Genomic DNA, 18,639 nt, shown 5'->3' with positions numbered 1-18,639 from the left:
TGATGTCTGAAACGCTAGGGTCTGGCTGAGTGGAGATGAGAACACTAGGGGGGAAGGGGGTGGAAAACTCAAGGCTTTAAGGGTACACTCATGCCTGGCCTTTTCTCCTACTTTTGCCTTCTATGATCAACTCCTCATGAATAACAGCATCTGGCCACATGCCTGTGGTTAATCCAGGGGTTCATGATGTGGGCAGAGTGTGGGCTTGATGCAGGAAAGCACAGAATAAGACAGGGCTCATCTTATAGGCAGGGGAGAGAGGCCAAGGCTCAGATCTCAGATGACAGGTTGCTTCTTGTTCTTTTCTTCTGATTCCTATCCTATCCTGACTGTTTCAGTACCGGTCCATTTCTTCCCATTTCTGACTAACTCTCTAGCATGTACTGTGTGTGCCACCTGGTTGCCACATTCTGTTGATTCTCTGAGGTTTCTTTTTTTCAAATCCACAGTCTGCAGAGACTTTCCTTCATCTTGTTGAATTCTACTCAAGCTATCCCATATGGGTTTGCCTGCCTTTCCCTATACTCATTCCCTGTGCCTTGTTTTACTGAAGTGCTAATATAGGCAAATGTCATTTGAGGAAGTGAGTGGTTTGGAGGCCAGTGCCTTTCAAAGAACTGTGAGCTACTTGAAGGCAGGGTCTATAGCACCAGGTCTAGCTCTTGAAGCCTGACAGGCAACTGATGGAAGTTGGTGGAACTTAGACATAAGGCTGGTTCCCTGGGGAACTGTGAGCTCCCCGAGGGAAGGGGGCATAGCTGTCTTCTCTTGCACCTAGCTCAGGACTATGGCTTCGCACATTTGTAAAAAGGTGTAAATTTCAAGTCTGAGGTCAAAACTACCTTCCTACTCTATGGCCTGCCTGTCCTCAGGCCCAGTGTGGGCTCTCCTATTCATTGATGGGAAGTTATTGGATGGTTCTGAGTAGAGAAGTCACATGAGTTAGTTGATATTTTATTTAATATCATAAAAGATTAACAGGATGCTGTATGGGGAATGGGTTGTAATGGGTAAGGGCAGAAGCAGAGAGGCAATTTAGGAAGGAGGCTCCTGTAATAATCCAGGCAAGAGATGATGATGGTTTAGACCAAGGTGGTAATGGTGGGGTGGTGAGAAGTAAATTTCGATATATTTTAAAGGATGAGCTGCCAGAATTTTCTGGTTGATTGGAAACGGGCACTGGGGAGGATTCCAAAAGTCCTGGCCTGAACAACGAAACTAGAATTTAGCTATACCTATTAAGTGAGATGGGAAAGACTGAGGAAGGAACAGATTTGGGAATAAAATCTGGAGTTCAGTTTTGGACATGTTAAATTTGAGAAACCTATTATAGCTACTAAAGTGGAGATGTTGGGTAGAGGAGGTCAGAGGAGGTCTGGGCTGAGATAACCATTGGGAGTCTTCAGCAAATAGAGGGGATTAAAAGTTTTGAGACTACATAGCGTCACCTAGAGAGTAAATGTAAATAGAGATGTCTAAAGACTATACCTGGGAGCACCCCTAAATTAAGAAGTAGGGGAAATGAGGAAGACCTAGCAAAGAAGGGTGGGAGCAGTCAATGGGGGAGAAGGAGAACCAAGAAGCAGTGATGCCTCAGAAACTAGCAAACAAAGTGTTTAAAGGAGAGAGATCAACTGTGTCACATGCCACTAGGAGGTCAAATAAATTGGGCACTGAGATCTGATAACTGGTTTAGGAGTATGGATGTTTTCTGGCATTTTGACAACAACCTTAAGGGGTTCCTCCCCCAGTGGTAGGTATAGTGGGGGTGAAAGTCTGATTACAGTGGGAGATCACACTGGCTATAGCATAGAGAATGGACAGTGGTGGAAAAACGTGGATTTGAGTGAGACTAGTTAGAAACAGTCATGGGGGAGATGACTGGGACTAAAGAGAATGGTGACAAGTGAGTGGGTTCAAAAGATATTTAGCCAGCCTGAGCAAGAGCAAGACCCCGTCTCTACTAAAAATAGAAAGAAATTATATGGCCAACTAAAAATCTATATAGAAAAAATTAGCCGGGCATGGTGGCACATGCCTGTAGTCCCAGCTACTCGGGAGGCTGAGGCAGTAGGATCGCTTAAGCCCAGGAGTTTGAGGTTGCTGTGAGCTAGGCTGACGCCACGGCACTCATTCTAGCCTGGGCAACAAAGCGAGACTCTGTCTCAAAAAAAAAAAAAAAAAAAGATATTTAGGTAGTAGAATTAATAGGCCTTGGTAATAGATTGGCTGTGGGTCGTGGGGGATAAAGAAGTAGGAGGAGTGAGAGATGAGAACCATGCTTCTGGATGGAGTAACTACATGATGGTGGCTGAATTTCCAGAGATGATAAATGCAGGTGGAAGATGGGGTATATAGAGGAAGATGACAAACTCACATTTTGGACAGAGTGAATTGTTTGTGGCACATCAATGACAAGACTTCTAGGGTGCAGCTGGATCCCTATGGATCTGCAGCATGAGAGAGTGGACTAGACTGAAGATAAGGATTTGAGAGTCATCAAACTGTAAATAATATCTGAAGTCATCAGAGTGGTTGAGATTTTCCCACAAGAGAAAATCTACATGAGCAGAAGACACAGTCTGAGGAAAACAACAAATAAAGTAAATCACCACTGTTCTTATTGTCTACCTCACTCCTCCCCTTTAGGGAAGTTCATGAAACTAATTTGCCCATAAGCAGCTAAGCAAGCAGAATCAGAAATAACTTTTAATAAAACCAGGAAGCTGTGCCAATGAAGAGTTACTTCACTGAAAGAGGGAAGAGAAAGCAGAGGCAGCAGAACTTGATTGATTAAGGAATTTGAAACTATGCAGCAGTGCTCCTAAACCAGCCATCCTTCTTCCTCCTTTCTTTCTTGGAGAGGCGACAGCCAGATGACGAGGCAGTCATGGGGTGGGACGGATAAGGGCTGGCCCCTACGTCCTATCTGTGTGGTGCTTGGTATTCTACAGTATAACCACCCCATGAGGCTTGATAACACCATCTGACAGATGAGGAAGCAGACTCAGAGAGGTCTGAAGACCTGACTAATGTCACACAGGGACCTGATTCCACTATACAGTGGTTGGAGGGAGGAGAAAAACCTGTTTTACGAATGTTTGCAGTGGAGACTGGGAGGTTAGTTGGTTCAGGTGTGTCATTTCAACATCAAGTGAAAGATTAGGCCTTGGCTTTGATATTGTGGGGAAACCAGAGCAATTGATCCAGAAATTACAAGCTCTCTCCTGTTTCAGGGATGGGTTGTTTGTTCTGGCCCTGAAGCAGGTCAGCTACAGTACAGCAGTCCCAGGACACTGGTTGAGAGGTGCCAGCAGCCTCTCAAAGTGCTCCTTTTCAGTTGTCAGGGTTAAGGCTGGCCTTAGGAGGAGGCAGAACAGATGGAATCTTCAAATGGTGGTACAAGACAGGGCTCCTGCCCTCCCCTTACTAATTAGAGTTGCTGACTGCCCTAAGTATTACTGAGAAAATAGAAGCTTCCATCAAATGGGAAATCCCACCACCAAATCTCTAATCTTACCTGCTTTAGCACTCATCTTCTTCTCTGCCTTTCTTGCTACAGGGTGAGTTTTCATTTTATTTTATTTTTTTTTTTGAGACAGAGTCTCACTCCGTTGCCCTGGGTAGAGTGCAGTGGCATCATTGTAGCTCACTGCAACCTCAAACTCCTAGGCTCAAGTGATCCTCTTGCCTCAGTCTCCCGAGTAGCTGGGACTACAGGCCAGGTGCACACCATTATGTCCCACTAATTTTTCTATTTTTAGTAGAGACGGGGGTCTTACTCTTACTGAGGTTAGTCTCGAACTCCTGAGCTCAAGCTATCCCCCAGCCTCGGCCTCCCAGAGTGCCAGGATTACAGGCATGAGCCACTGCACCTGGCCTGAGTTTTCTTTTTCCTCTAAAAAGGCCAATACCTCTACACGTACTCTGGATCTCATGCCCTTTCCAACCCAAGGACTGTTCTTTCTTTTTTCTCTCCCTCTCCTACATCTTCCCTTTCTCCCTTTCTCTATGGGATCATTGCATTAGCACATAGAAAGCTGTAGCCTTGGCCAGGCGCGGTGGCTCACGCCTGTAATCCTAGCCCTCTGGGAGGCCGAGGCGGGTGGATTGCTCAAGGTCAGGAGTTCGAGACCAGTCTGAGCGAGACCCCGTCTCTATTAAAAATAGAAATAAAAATTATCTGGACAACTAAAAATATATACAGAAAAAATTAGCTGGGCATGGTGGCGCATGCCTGTAGTCCCAGCTACTCGGGAGGCTGAGGCAGTAGGATCACTTAAGCCCAGGAGTTTGAGGTTGCTGTGAGCTAGACTGACGCCACGGCACTCACTCTAGCCCGGGCAACAAAGTGGTGAGACTCTGTCTCAAAAAAAAAAAAAAAAGAAAGCTGTAGCCTTTCCATATTAAAAGAACAGAACCAAAAACACCTTCCCTTGATCTCATATGCCACTCCAGCCACTATCCTATTTCTCTGCTTCATATTCACAGCCAAATTTATGGAAGGAATTGGTGTCTCCATCTTGTTACCATTCAGTCATCTTAAAATTTTAATTACTTATGATCTTGTGATTTCCTTGTATGACATACCAATGGATTTATGTAATACCAGTAAATTATGAGGCATAATAAGAAAGAACATCTGTAAATCCACCACCCAATCTAAGAACTGAAATGTTGCTAATACTGTTGAGTAGACCTGTGTGCTCCTTGACCTTTATGCCCTCCCCTGCCTCCACAACTGTGAACACTGTAGTCAATATCTGGTGAAAACTAAAGGGAAAATTTTAAAAGTTAGGAGAGAATAAAGGTTATGTTACATTCAGGGCAACAACAATAAGAATATCTGCTTCTCATAAGAAACAACGGAAGACAGTGGAATGGTATCTTTAAAATGCTAAAAGAAACAACAAAAAAATCAAGTTTTAGAATTCTATGTCCAGTGGAAAAAATATCTTTCAAAAATGAAGGCAAAATAAATGTATTTTCAGATATTTAAAGCTGGACAGTTACCAGCAAGTCCACACCATGTGAAATTCCAAAGGAAATTTTTCAGGCAGAAGGCAAATGGTCCCAGGTAGAAATCAGGATGTGAAGAAGGAATGAAGAACACCAGGAATAGTAAGTATGTGGGTGAATATAAAAGACTATTTTTGTCTTAAATTCTTCAAAGCGAGGCCATTTTAAAACCTTCAGAGACCCCAAGCTCTGAGGTTATGGTGCTCCTGCCCACATGTAATTCGTAATTATAGGGAGGCTAAGACTGGAAAAGGGAAAGGAAAAGTGCCTATTTTTTTTCCTTTAGGGTAACTCTTGCCATTATCTAATTAGGTATGAATTATCAGCCTGATGTTACTTATAAGGAAACTGAATCTCAGAAAGGTCGAGTCACTTATCCAAGGTCACTTACTTACTAGCAGATTAAGTATTTCACATTGTGCATGTCTTCCTCCAAAGCCTGGACTTATGGCCTTAGCATAAATGTTGATGGCAGAGTGTGGAAAATGCAAAAGAAGATGCAGGGAGGAAGGAGATGAGCTGGTAACCACAACCCAGAGTAGGAATAAAGGCCACAAAACTGCAGCACGTCCTGGGCAGGGACTGGCACCTCTTCTCCCCTAGGAGATTTATAAACTTGATAAAAACTGAGATGTGTGGGAACTTAGATTGATCCTTGTACCAAATAAATGAGATGTCTTGAAAATGGTGGTCGGGAGGTTGGAGGAAAGAGAGGGAAGTAAACTAGTAAAAGGATTGACATCTGATGGCTTCTCTTTAGCACTATAACCCCAGTGCCATTACTGTGGCCTCTGGGAAAGCATATAAAATGTTTAAATGTTAATTGTTAAATGAAATCTACTTAAAAGAAGGCAAATTGGCAAGAAAAATTTACTGTAAACCAAGTTTCATGATTTTCAGGTGGTGTAATGGAAGAAGAGTTTGGAGTTGTAAATTTAGATTCACTTATTGGTTGGGTGACCCTGTGCAAGTGACTTAGCCTTTACACATTTCAGTTTCTTAAATACCTTATAGGTCTGTATATGGAGCTTTGAGCCTCAGTTTCTGCATAATTAAACGAGGATAACAATAGTACCTACCTCATTGGGTTGTTGGGAGAAATAAATGAGTTTATACATGTAAAGTACTTAAAAATAATGACTACTGCAAAGTAAGTATTGAATAAGGGTTAGCTATCACAGTTAACAATAAACAAGCTGATAAGTTTGAACATATAGCAGGCATTAGTCTCTGAAATTTTCTTGTTTCTAAAACCATGAACACGAGCTTTGTGCCTAGTTTACCCAGGGCCTAGAACAGTGCCTGGCATACAGTACTAGTTTCTGGCTCCTTTCTCCATGACATCACTACAAATCTTCTTTCAAGGTCAACAATAACCGTCATGCAGTCAAATCTGAAAGACTACTCATTCTCCGTTCAGCATCCATGGTGAATTCTTTACAATTTAAATCAGATATCACTCCACTGCTTAACACTCTTCAACGGATATCCTTGCATTTATTAGTAGAATAGAATCTAAGCTCCTTTCCATGGTTCATATGCTCTGTGTGATCTGGGCCCTTCAATTTCATTATGTCTCTACATGCTAGCGACACTGGCTTTGTATCAGTTCCTAGATCAGGTAAGTTCTTTTCAACCTCAGGGCCTTTGCATTTGCTGTTCTCTCTGCCTGGAATACTCTTCTCCAAGTTCCTTACATGGCTCCTTCTCAGTATAGTATAGTAGTCAGGAACACAGATTTTGAAACCACGCTGCCTCAGTTCCAATTCTGGCTCCACCACTTACTACCTATGTGACCAGGTAAGTTACTTAACCTCTCTGTGCCTCAGTTTCTTCATCTTAAAACAGGGATAATAATAATATTAATATATTCCTCATCAGGTTGCTGAACCAAATGAGTTAATATAAAATGTTTAGAACAGTGCCTGGTACATGGTAAGCACCACCATGATCATCACCTTTTAGCTAAGACAGGTCTCCTCAGAGACCCTGTTCTTTTTTTTTTTTTGAGACACAGTCTCGCTCTGTTGCCTGGGCTAGAGTGAGTGCCGTGGCGTCAGCCTAGTTCACAGCAACCTCAAACTCCTGGGCTTAAGGGATCCTACTGCCTCAGCCTCCCCAGTAGCTGGGACTACAGGCATGCGCCACCATGCCCAGCTAATTTTTTCTATATACATTTTTAGTTGGCCAGATAATTTTTCTATTTTTAGTAGAGACGAGGTCTCGCTCTTGCTCAGGCTGGTCTCGAACTCCTGACCTCGAGCAATCCACCTGCCTCGGCCTCCCAGAGTGCTAGGATTACAGGCGTGAGCCACTGCGCCCGGCCTGAGACCCTGTTCTTTGTCATAGCACTAGTACTCATCACAATCTGTAAATATTTTATTTTTTGTTTACTATTTGTGCTCCATGAACACAGGAAATTTGTTTGTCTTATTTGCACAGTTCCTGATACAGGGTAGGTACTCAAAAGTAGTTATTATTTTCCTGCCACTTGCAAGAAAGGTCGGGTGCTGTGCCAAGGCAGAAAAGAGAAGAGGTGGGATTTTTACCAGAGTTCCAATCCCCTAAACTCAGCTGAATGATGAATAGCTATGAGGTGTTTTGTAAATGGCAAATAGGTATACCACTGTTATTATTATTCTCTTCACCTGGATCTTATTCATCTGTCCTGCTCCACCGAGCTTGCATCTCCCACGTGAAGTGTCCTCTGCTCATAACCACCTTGCTTGCTTGGAGCTGCCACATCACTCAGTATGCTATTTTTAGCTGCTTTTGCACCGTTCTTTCCAATGCCCTGCTCGTACACATTTGCTCTTCCTCACTTTTCCTGAGCACCTTGCCCACTGTTGGGCCCACAGAACATGCTCAGTACAAGCTTGAGGAGTGACCACTGCTGCAGCCTTTCGAGGAAGATGGCCTGGGGCAGCTCTGCGTTCTGTGCACACTTTTATGGAAGAAATGAGGACTCTATAGGAGACGGAGGGGTCAGTTGGCTGTTCTCTTACCTGATCTGTTGTGGCTGGTGGTGGCAAAGCTGCAGAGAGGGACAGCATCCGCAGGGAAGCCTCCAGCTGCTGGGGAGGCAAAAAGAAGTTGGGTACCACGATGGACTCTGGGCTATGATGGTAGTTAAGAGACACAAATACCTAGAAGTCTGCCCCCTTGAGTGGAGACCAGCATCTCCACTGAGGATTCACTCTACACCCATTCACGTTTTTTCCCCAACTTATGCCTGCCCATAAATCCTTTGCTCAAGTGGTTCCCTCTGACTGGAAGGCTGTGCCCACTCCTAACAAATCAGAGTGTATACTTTCTTTATGGATCAGTTCAAATCCTGCCTCCTCCAGGAAGTCTCCTAATCTTAGCCCACAGTGATCCCTCCTTCCTCACATCCTAGAGCACAGTCTGCAACACAGGAGAATGCTTAATTATTTAGTCTGATATGATTCTCAATCTGTTTTCCTCAATATTTCCTAAGTTTCTCAGTGGCAGAGACAGTGTCACTTTCTTCAATTATCTCCTTACTTCCCTAGAGACCCGCATAAAGCTGGCAGGTGGCATGCATTGAATGACACTTGCTGAGAAGCCCACTAGTTAGAACTGACCTGTCAGAAGTCAGTCACACAGGATGGGGACTGGGACGGGGCTGCAGGGGCAGTGCCTTAGGCTGGATGTAGGTGCCTGACACTGAAGGAGGGCCTGTCCACCTGGTTGTTCTCTGTTCACATCCACAAATGAGGGCTCTGTATCAGGGGCTGTCATGGGCACAGCTGGTCTACCCAGTCTGGAGGTAAGCCTTATCTTGTACTTCTCCTCCATACTCTCTTGAGGTACCAAGTGTTGTGCTGAGAACATGGTGTTCCATGAATATTTATTGAATCAAAGTTCAATAGTTTGGTTGAACTTTGAGGGGGTGAGGAGACTATTTTGATGTTCTGATTTTTTGTGTCTGTTTTAATAAGCTAAGTATGATTCAAATTTGCTTACTAGGTTTTCTATTTTATCATTGTTCTTCCATACTAGACGTTGAACTCCAAGAGGTGGAGATTATCTCTGTCTTCTTCTTGGCCATATTTCCACCTAGCACAGTACCTGGGACACAGTAAGTGCTCAGTAAATATCTACTGAATGAATGAAATGCATCCATTTCCTGCTTTGTGTATAGAGGTGAAGGTGGAGTGGAGATGACCCCAAGCCTTCTTTGGAGGCCCACATGAGGTCTTGTTTGCTGTTGCTGCTCTGACTGCTGGAGACTCTGCCAGTCAGCAGATGCCATGGGGAAGGAAGAGCTTTGCTGTGAGATGTCAGGGCTGAGTCTGAAGCACGAATGCTCCTTCTGAGCCCATCGCCTCCTGTCTGCTTTAGGATCCTGCTCCAAAGCCACCTTCTCTCACCAACTTTTAAGTTCCTTCTCCTCAGTTTATGAAAATGCTCAACTCTTCCGTTTAGGGGGACAAAACCAAACAAATGCATGACCTTGCATTCCCTTCTAGTTACCACTTATCTCTCACTTAGATGGGTAACTTCAGGAAAGTTCACTTTTTGTGCCTCAATTTCTTCATCTTTAAAATAGATATAATATTAGTACTTACTGTTTTAAGGGTTAAATAAATTTATTTATGTAACATGTTTAGAATGGTGCCTGTCATAGTGAGCAGTCAATAAATGTCAGCTATTCTTGTCTCCCCGGTGTATGGGAAAAGGTTGCCTATTCCCTTGACTAATGGAGTTTGGCTTCCATTTCCACCAGTGCAAGGTCCTCCATAATGCTAAAGCCAGTGAACACATGCCAGGACACATTCTGCTGGACCTGTCTTCAGCATGCTGACCACTGCTTCCTCAAACTCTGGGCATCTGCTTCCACATCGCCTCTCTCCCCTGCTTCTCCCACCTCTCTGACCAGCACTTCTCATGTCCTTTGTGGGGGTGCCTGGTCCTGCCTGCTCTTTGTACACTGGAGACCCTCAGGGTCTGCCTCTGTGTGTGTGGTTCTCCCTTTCCATGCTCTCCCTGCTGCCCTCACTGATTTCCAGAGATGTCGACCTTTGTAACTGACATTATACCTGAACTCTAGGCCTGCATCTCCTCCTGATGTCCTTCAGTCACATCCAAAATAGAAATCTGGCTGGGCGCGGTGGCTCACGCCTGTAATCCTAGCATTCTGGGAGGCCGAGGCAGGTGGATCGCTCGAGGTCAGGAGTTCGAGACCAGCCTGAGCAAGAGCGAGACCCCGTCTCTACTAAAAATAGAAAGAAATTATCTGGCCAACTAAAAAATATATATAGAAAAAATTAGCCGGGCATGGTGGCGCATGCCTGTAGTCCCAGCTACTGGGGAGGCCGAGGCAGTAGGACCGCTTAAGCCCAGGAGTTTGAGGTTGCTGTGAGCTAGGCTAACGCCACGGCACTCACTCTAGCCCGGGCAACAGAGCGAGACTCTGTCTCAAAAAAAAAAAAAAAAGGAAATCTGCATCTTTCCCCAAACCTGTCTCTTTATGTGCTGTTCCTTATCCAGTAAATGACATTACCTACCTAGTAACTTGTGCCAGAAATCTCTAAGTTGCACTTAATAGTTCCTTCTTTCTTATCCCCTGCCCCTCTATCTAATCTTCTCAGATCTATCTTCCTCTTCTTCATAAAGCTTTAGGTCAGACTTTCTTCATGTTTTATTATTGTTGCAAGTTTCCTACTAGTCCCCCTGCTTCTCGTCTCCCCTGATCTAATCTGCCCTTGACAAGGCACTGGGTGACTTTTCTAATATGTAAATCTGACCATATCAAATTTTAACAGTTAATATTTACCGAACACTATTTATATACCAGGCACTGAACCAGGTAGTTTACATCATTAACTCATTTTAATTTTCACAACCACCCAATAAGTACTATTATTACCTTCATGTTACAGATGAGGAAACTATTTGCTCACAGGCTAGAGTCCAAGCATCTTGGCCAGGCATAAATGGACCTGTAAGATCCAGGCCCCATCTCACCTCTCACCATCCCACTTACCCCTAGGCTCTACAGTGGACTACCGCCCATAGGCCAGGCTCTTTCCCCTGGCTAGGCCTCTGCACCACAGTTTTCCCTGACTAGAACTTTCCCTTGTTTCCTAGGCCTACACAATGCCTGCTCATTTTTAAGGTCCTGCTCTCACGTGTCTCTTATTGGGATTCCTCCAAGCAGAGTTAGGGCAGCGCCCTCCTCTTGCTCCCTACCGTTTTGTCCATGTCTTACCACAGCATTTGGAACAATAAACTGTCATTACCTGTTTACTTGCCTGTCTTCTACCTCATAATGGCAATTCTCAAGGTAAGGTCAGATTCAAATCTGTCTTCAGTACCTAGCACAGGGCCTGGCAATACTTACATTTGAAAGTTGGGAAGGCCTGAGTTAAAGCAGCTATTAGGGTCTGGGCACATGTGGTAGCTCCTTCATCAACCATGTTCTGAGCACAACTAAATTGACTGTGAAGGTAGCAACGCCAGGAGCCAGGGTGAGCAAGGCCAGGGAAGAACTTCACGAGAGGTGATCTGCTTTCAGCCTCCAGCCACTTCATGCGTTAAGCCTTTCCTGAGCCTACCCTCTGACCCTCAAGTTTTTCTCTGACTTGCATCAAGAATCACCCTGTGTGTACAAACGTTTCCACTCATTTGATTTTCTCAACAAAGTTGTAAAATTGTGATAGTTCAGTTCAATCTACATTTACTGATCCCTTCTCTGTGCAATGCTAAGTTCTGGGGACACAGAAAGACAAGGTCCCTGACCTCGGGAGCTTATATTCTGGTAGGTAAGGGATTATTGCCTTCATCTGATAAGTGAAGAAACAGGCTCAGAAAGGTTGAACCATATGCCTGAAGTCACAAGTAATAATAGGTTGGATCTAGAAGGGTCAAAGTCAGGCCTCCTGATTTCTAGTAGAGGAAGGTCTCTAGTCAGCAAAGCAGCCTGTTTCACCTACCAGCCATACGATAACTCCTGCCTATTGTTGGGATAACAGGTGAGCTGACCTGATCAGCTGGTTAGGCTACAAATGTGAAGGCTGTAGATGGTCCTGAGTGGTTTCCTTTCCCCATAACACGCCAGTCTGTGTTTCAAAGGAGTGAGGGGGGAATGTCAGTTGCCTCTTCTTCCCATCAACACTGCCATACTGGGGGCCTGCACAAGTCCATCTCCATGGTATCCACTTCTGCTTAGCTCCACACTTGCTTTTCTTAAAAAAATTCTTTACGTGTAAAATAGAGATGATACCTACCTAAAGACTTGTGATGATTGAATGAAAAAATGTATGTAAAGTGCCTGGCACATAGGAAATGCTCAGTCAATAGGAGTGCTAACTTCTCTCTTTTTCTACACCCTCCACTTTTCTTTCCAATGAGATAAATGGTCTCATTGCTTAGATCCAGAGCCTTGCTTTAAGGTGGTAAAATACCCAATAGACGAATGAGATAAATCAGGGTAGGCTAGGCTAATGAACATGCTACCAACACCTAAACCCAGTTCAAGTCATTATGCTTCAGAGGACTGGTGTTAATGGTAGAATTGTTGCACCTGTCATGCAGGTACGTATTCTGAAGGGTCTTCCCATGCCTCTCAGTGGATTCCATGAGGGTGGCCACTGCTCATGTTCACACTCACACTAGGTTAGCCTAAGCACCAGCATCCAAAATGCCTGGAGATGGCTTAATGGGTCACCTGGGGAAAACACCAAAGGATACAGGAGGCTCTGCTTTTTGGATGTCTCTGATCCAGTTGTCTCCTGTTTCTGACTGATGTCAGAGTCACCGATGAGTGTCCCCTTATGGATTGCCCTTCTGCTCTGGGAGGCCACATGTAGAGGGAATTTCTCGAAGCTATCAGCAGAGTCACTGAACTCACTGGAGGCAGCTTTATTCTCAGCCTGGGCCTCCGGCTTGGGCTCCTTGTCCCGATCGCCCCGTGATGAGCTCCATTCAACAAAAGTGTTGCTCTGTTGGGCTCCTGAGAGTGTCAGGTGTGGGATGAGCTGAGGATCGGCTGAGGTAGGCTCTCCAACCTTGGCCTTAGAAGCCCCACCCTCACAAGCAACAAGACTTTGGCTAGAAGAACCCTGCCTAGGCAGGTGGGGGTTGACAGCCCTTTCAGGGATGGACAGAAAGCTACTTCTGACCTTGAGTTCCTCTTTGGGGAAAGGCTCTGCAGAAGTACAAGAGGGGTCTTTCCTCTGTACCTCATCAGGCTGAGGGCTGATGACTTCACTTGTGTCTGACACGAAACTGGACCAAGGGCTAGTTCTGTCTGTCACAGTGGTGATCTCATTTAAGGTCCTGGGCTCAATGATGTCTTCTTCATAGTCCTCATCACTATAGGCCAGGCCTATGTCAGTGTCCTCACTGCTCTGCATTCTCGTAATAGGTACTATATACCCCAGGGACTCATGGAACATTCCTTCTCCATTTGAAGTCTCTTCAAGAGCAGGGGGAGGTGGGGAGTTCTTGTCTTCATCTGGAGCTCTTGCCAGTGGCTTGTTTGGAGTTGTGCTTCGTTCTTGCATGACCTCTGTGTCCTGAGCATCTGGGAGGGTGGTGACCTTGCTGCTTCTACTCCTGGTTCGGTGAGGACTCAAGGCTGCTTGGGAATTCCTGGTGATAGTCTGCAGATCTGAACAGCAACAGATATCACTCTTACTACAAGGCAGGACCACAGACCACTCAAGTTTCCCACACTAGCCTCTTGCTTCAGAAGTATTCTTGCAACACAGACTTTGAACAAACCACCCAAGAGTCAGTGAAACTATATTCAAGGCAGTACAATTTCTAGTACTTTATTCTAATATCAGAGGACCAAAATCTAATCTATTTATAGTTGTGGATACATCTGTGGAAACGATTTCAGAGACTATCTGCTCCTGCTCAGGATTCTCGGGAGCTGGGAGTCCTGCTGGGCATGTTCATGCTTCCATTTACTTCAGTAATTACCTATATTAAAAACCAAAATGAGAATCCACTTATTTACCTATTTGATGACAGTTATTAAAACTATCTATTTTACTTGGAAAATAAAAGCAAGGAAATATCTATTACCCATGTGATAAAGCAGGTGAGGCTTACAGAGAAAATGGAGGCAGCAGAGTGTTGGAAAGAGCATAGGCTTTGGAGTCAGTCACTCGGGTTCAAATCTCAACCATTATACATTAACTGCGTGATCAGTAAACTATCCTCTTTGAACCTGTTTATCTGTAAAGTGTGATTAACACCACCCATTTCACAGGGTTAAAAAATACATGAGATAAATGGGCATATATCGTGTAGTGTATATATAGGCACTTAATAAACAGAAGCTACTAGTCATCTCAAATTATTTCTGGGATCAAGTGAGAGTGAGTAAATTAATAAATAGGTCCAGTAAATGATATATGTTTGTATGATTATTTGAGAGGAGAAAGTTAGGAATTGGAGGCAAATTTGACTCTTGGAGGATAGGGGTCACATTTCCCTCAGAGCACCTAACAGAGGGCTCAGCCTACAGGAGGTGCTGGCTGTTTAATACATTGTCAATTCTCTGGCCTCAAAGGGTAGTGAGTAGATGTATGAAAATGGAACATTCCTACCTGTCAATAGGAACAGGCACCCAGAAGTAGACTTAGTTGATCCTGATCCTTTGGCCTGAACTACCCTTTCTTCTTGGAGTATCTTCTTGCCTTTAATAAACCAGCCTAGCCTTGAGGGCCCTACGCTATTGCATCTCCTTCAGGAAGCCTTCCCAGATGCACTGCTGAATGGGATCGCTATATGGCTTTGTTCTAATAATATAAGGAAGCACTTAAGAACATGCTACTGTGTAATTGTCTGTCTGCATGTTTCCCCCATTGACTGTGAGCTACTCAGGGCAGAGATCATATGTATGATTCATGTTCTGTCTCTAGGATCTAGCAAAGGGCCTCGCACATAGCTGTGGCATAAATGAAACCCCACTCATTAACTCACACTCAAGTTTTACTCATAACCACTTTTTCAAAAAAGTATATTGAGGCATGATGGAGGCAGCAGCAGCAAGGTTTTTTTCCTTATAAAACTGATTTCCCTAATCTAATCATCTTTCCCCTTTCAAATTCATCCTGTCCTTGTGAAAATCAGTTCTCATTCTGCCATCCCCTTGCTCAGAACTCCCCATTTTCTTCCAGGATAAGCATTAATTTCCCAAGTTTGGCTTCAAGGCCCAAGAGCTTCAATCTTTCAAATCTCTTTTCTCTCCTTTTTCAATATACCTTTTAGAAAAATCCCTCTTTTTGTTCTCATTTCTACCCCAAACAAGCCTCCCTGTTTTGCTCTTATGCTTTCTTTCTAGGGGGAATTTTATTCAGTTGACTACAGAATATAAGCTTGATAAAGGCGGAGACAATGCCTGCTGTGCCTATCACTGTATCCTTCTGGAACCAATAATAGAATAGAGCCTGGTATAGTTGGTGCTCAATGAATAGCTGACTGAATGTACTCAAGCAGGTGGAAGTGGAAGTTAAACACAGTATATATACATCTGTACTGTCGAGTAGGTATCTGGGAGAAGAGGGTAGAAAGCTTTGTACCTAACATGATGTCCCCCCATCCCATCTTTAAACAGAAAATTGAACTTACTCATCTCTGTGTAAAATCTATGTATTTTGCTTGAAAAAAATGACACTAAGTGAGGGCTAAAGATGCTGATCTAGTTGATTTCTCAATGTTCCCCAAAGCTTGTCTGATAAAGATTTCCAGGCCTTTACCCTGGATCCTGATTCAGTAGGACGGAGCAGGACCCAGGAATCCGTATTTCAAAATAAGTGCCCCAGGTGATTCTTATGCTCAGGCAAGTTTGGGAAATACTTGCTCTAGAGTGGCTGCACACTAGAATTACCTGGGGAGTTAAAAGCAATACTGATGCCTGGGTTCTACCTCAGAGATTTCATTGACCTATAGTGCAGCCTGGGCATGGGAATTTTTAAAAGCTCCCTCAAAAACTCCACTATGCAGCCAAGCGAGAACCACTGCTCTAAGGGGTTTTTCAAAGGGTGGACTATGGACCACCAGTATCCAGGGTGCTTGTCAAAAATGCAGACTTCTAGGCTCTGAGAATTAGAATTTTAAATATATTTGTAGTTGATTTTTTTCTCAAAGAGAGAGGCATAAGTTCAAGAACTGCTATTGAGGAACCACTCATCTAATCTACCTTTTCTTTTTGTGCTTGGGGAAAGGGAAGTTCAAGAAGGGAAAAGATATACTCAGAATCGAATAGCAAGTCTGTGCCAGGAACCCACCAAAGACCTGGGTCAGCCCAGTGCTCTTTCCATTGCCTCATGTTGCTGTGCCATACTATTATTATTATGTCCTTCCTTTTAAAAGGAAGAAGGTTAAGAAAAAAAGGGAAGATGGTGAAAACCACTGTTCTCTATTTGTCACAGGGACTAATCTGAGGGCAAACAAATGTTTTTGAATTGGCACCTAGTGACCAAAACTCCTCAACAAGAAAGGACTTGAGCCATACCTGTGATTAAGGAGCTGACTTGCAACACCAGGTTATTGGATTTCTCCAGGATGCATTGGCTCTCAGGGTCTAGGCTGCTGGCTCCTGGCCCAACAGGGTCCCTACAGCTTTCCTGGCACTGCAATATGGCAGTATGAGTCTGAGGGCTAAGGGGTAGGAAAGGTTTGCTGAGCTTCTGGCTGAAGTATTGCTGGATCTGATCAAGCTCATTCAGATTCTTCCTATAAACAAAAAGGGAAGAAGACAAAAGGTACATTCACAGAGATTACAAACATCATTTATGGACATTCTACCACTTGAGACAAAACCTTAATACCTCTCCCTTGGTCTATTAATACTAGGGCCCTCTCTCTTCAATCCACCAATTCATCCTTCACTTCTCTGCAATCCCACTGCTGGGGACAACTCTCTCTCCCTCCTGTTTATCTAATATGGCTTCTCTTTCTGATGTCCAGCAAAAATGCCACCTCCTTCTAAGGGAATAATTCTTGACCATCATTCGAGTCCTTACTCTGACAGAATAAAGCCCTACTCTGTGCTAACATTGTCCTTTGCTACCTCATGACCATTCCTGATCTTTCAGGCAAGTGACCTCTTCTAAAAAGCCTTTCCTGACACTCTAAATTGGCTTAGGGGCTCCTTCTCTGTGCTCCACAGTTCTTTCTGTACTCTTCCATCACATCACTTGTTCATTTCACATCTATTTCCCCTGAGGTACAGTCAGCTCTATGCTGATTCCTTTATATCTACTGCATACATCATAGTGCTTGGCACAAAATAAAAGAATGCTGAATGGATAAATGGACATGAATAAGTGACAGCCCTCCCCTTTTTTTAAAGAGATAGGGTCTAACTCTCTTGCCTAGGCTAGAGTGCAGTGGTGTGATCATAGCTCACTGCAGCTTCAAACTCTTGGGCTCAAGTGATCCTCCCGCCTCAGCTTCCTGAATAGCTAGGACTATAGGTACATATTACCATGGCTGGCTAATTTTATACTTTTTAGTTTTACAGAGACAGGGTCTTGCTATGTTGCCTAGGCTGGTCTTTTTTTTTTTTTTTTTTTTTGAGACAGAGTCTCACTTTGTTACCCGGGCTAGAGTGAGTGCCGTGGCGTCAGCCTAGCTCACAGCAACCTCAAACTCCTGGGCTTAAGCGATCCTACTGCCTCAGCCTCCCGAGTAGCTGGGACTACAGGCATGAGCCACCATGCCCGGCTAATTTTTTTGTATATATATTTTTAGTTGGCCAGATAATTTCTTTCTATTTTTAGTAGAGACGAGGTCTCACTCTTGCTCAGGCTGGTCTCGAACTCCTGACCTCGAGCGATCCACTCGCCTCGGCCTCCCAGAGCTAGGATTACAGGCGTGAGCCACCGCGCCCGGCCTAGGCTGGTCTTGAACTCCTGGCCCCAAGCAATCTTCCTGCATTAGCCTCCCAAAGTGTTGGGATTATACGTGTGAACCACTGTGCCTATCAAATAAATGACTTTTAAAAAATCTTCCACTGATTAAAGAATAAAAAAAGAAAAAAATCTGTTTTAAAAAAAACTTTAATAACGGCACATTCTTTACTCTCCAATGAAAAATCACACCAATCTTCAGTTGCATAGGGAGTTTATGTTTTATGCTTTCAAATACATTATCTTGTTTAATTCTCATCCAACTAGATGAGATCAGTAATTATTATTTTACAAATAAGGAACCTGAGGTTCAGAGAATTTAAGTAATTTGTTTAGAGTAGGACGCAATTATGTAGCTACTCACAATTTGGGACTCCAACTCTTGTGTTTTCTCTCTGATAAGAGATAGGCTCTGTCCCAACTGGGTTCATTCCTTGCTCACACCTCTGTTGACACTGGAACCTGAGTTAAAGCTACTCCCTGCTCTCTCCCTATTCCATTCTACTTTTAAGGTTGCAGCTCATATTTCTCCTTTTCAAAGTCCACTACCCTAAATTGTTGGGCTACTTCTCCGTTAAACTCCTTCATCCTCATCATTTCCATAATACCCTGTGTCTTAGGTTTTCTCTTAATTTTCTCATTATGTGTTAGTTCAATCTCCCTAACTTATGCAGACACTAACTTACACAGACACTAAATACCTGTGAAGTGAACTGAAAGTCTT

At 43.9% G+C, this 18,639-nt stretch overlaps 1 protein-coding gene across 4 annotated transcripts in view; it reads right to left on the bottom strand.

The window, feature by feature from the left end:
- C2CD3 (C2 domain containing 3 centriole elongation regulator) overlaps window positions 1-18,639 on the bottom strand; it is a 135,604-nt gene that overhangs the window by 7,143 nt on the left and 109,822 nt on the right. The window contains exons 30-33 of one of the 4 annotated variants that reach the window (XM_045555489.1): window positions 16,517-16,737; window positions 12,736-13,657; window positions 11,387-11,475; window positions 8,025-8,093 (exon numbers count right to left, since the gene is read on the bottom strand). In XM_045555489.1, the coding sequence (XP_045411445.1) occupies window positions 8,025-8,093; window positions 11,387-11,475; window positions 12,736-13,657; window positions 16,517-16,737 (1,301 nt within the window). Of the gene's footprint in view, window positions 1-8,024; window positions 8,137-11,386; window positions 11,476-12,712; window positions 13,658-13,797; window positions 13,975-16,516; window positions 16,738-18,639 lie in introns of those variants that run through there. The other 3 variants (XM_045555487.1, XM_045555490.1, XM_045555491.1) reach the window with 3 other exon arrangements.

This window comes from Lemur catta, chromosome 7 (genome assembly GCF_020740605.2).
Source record: "Lemur catta isolate mLemCat1 chromosome 7, mLemCat1.pri, whole genome shotgun sequence".
NCBI lineage: Eukaryota > Metazoa > Chordata > Mammalia > Primates > Lemuridae > Lemur > Lemur catta.
Note: the sequence above shows the minus strand (reverse complement) of the source record. Positions and strands in the feature narration are given on the sequence as shown.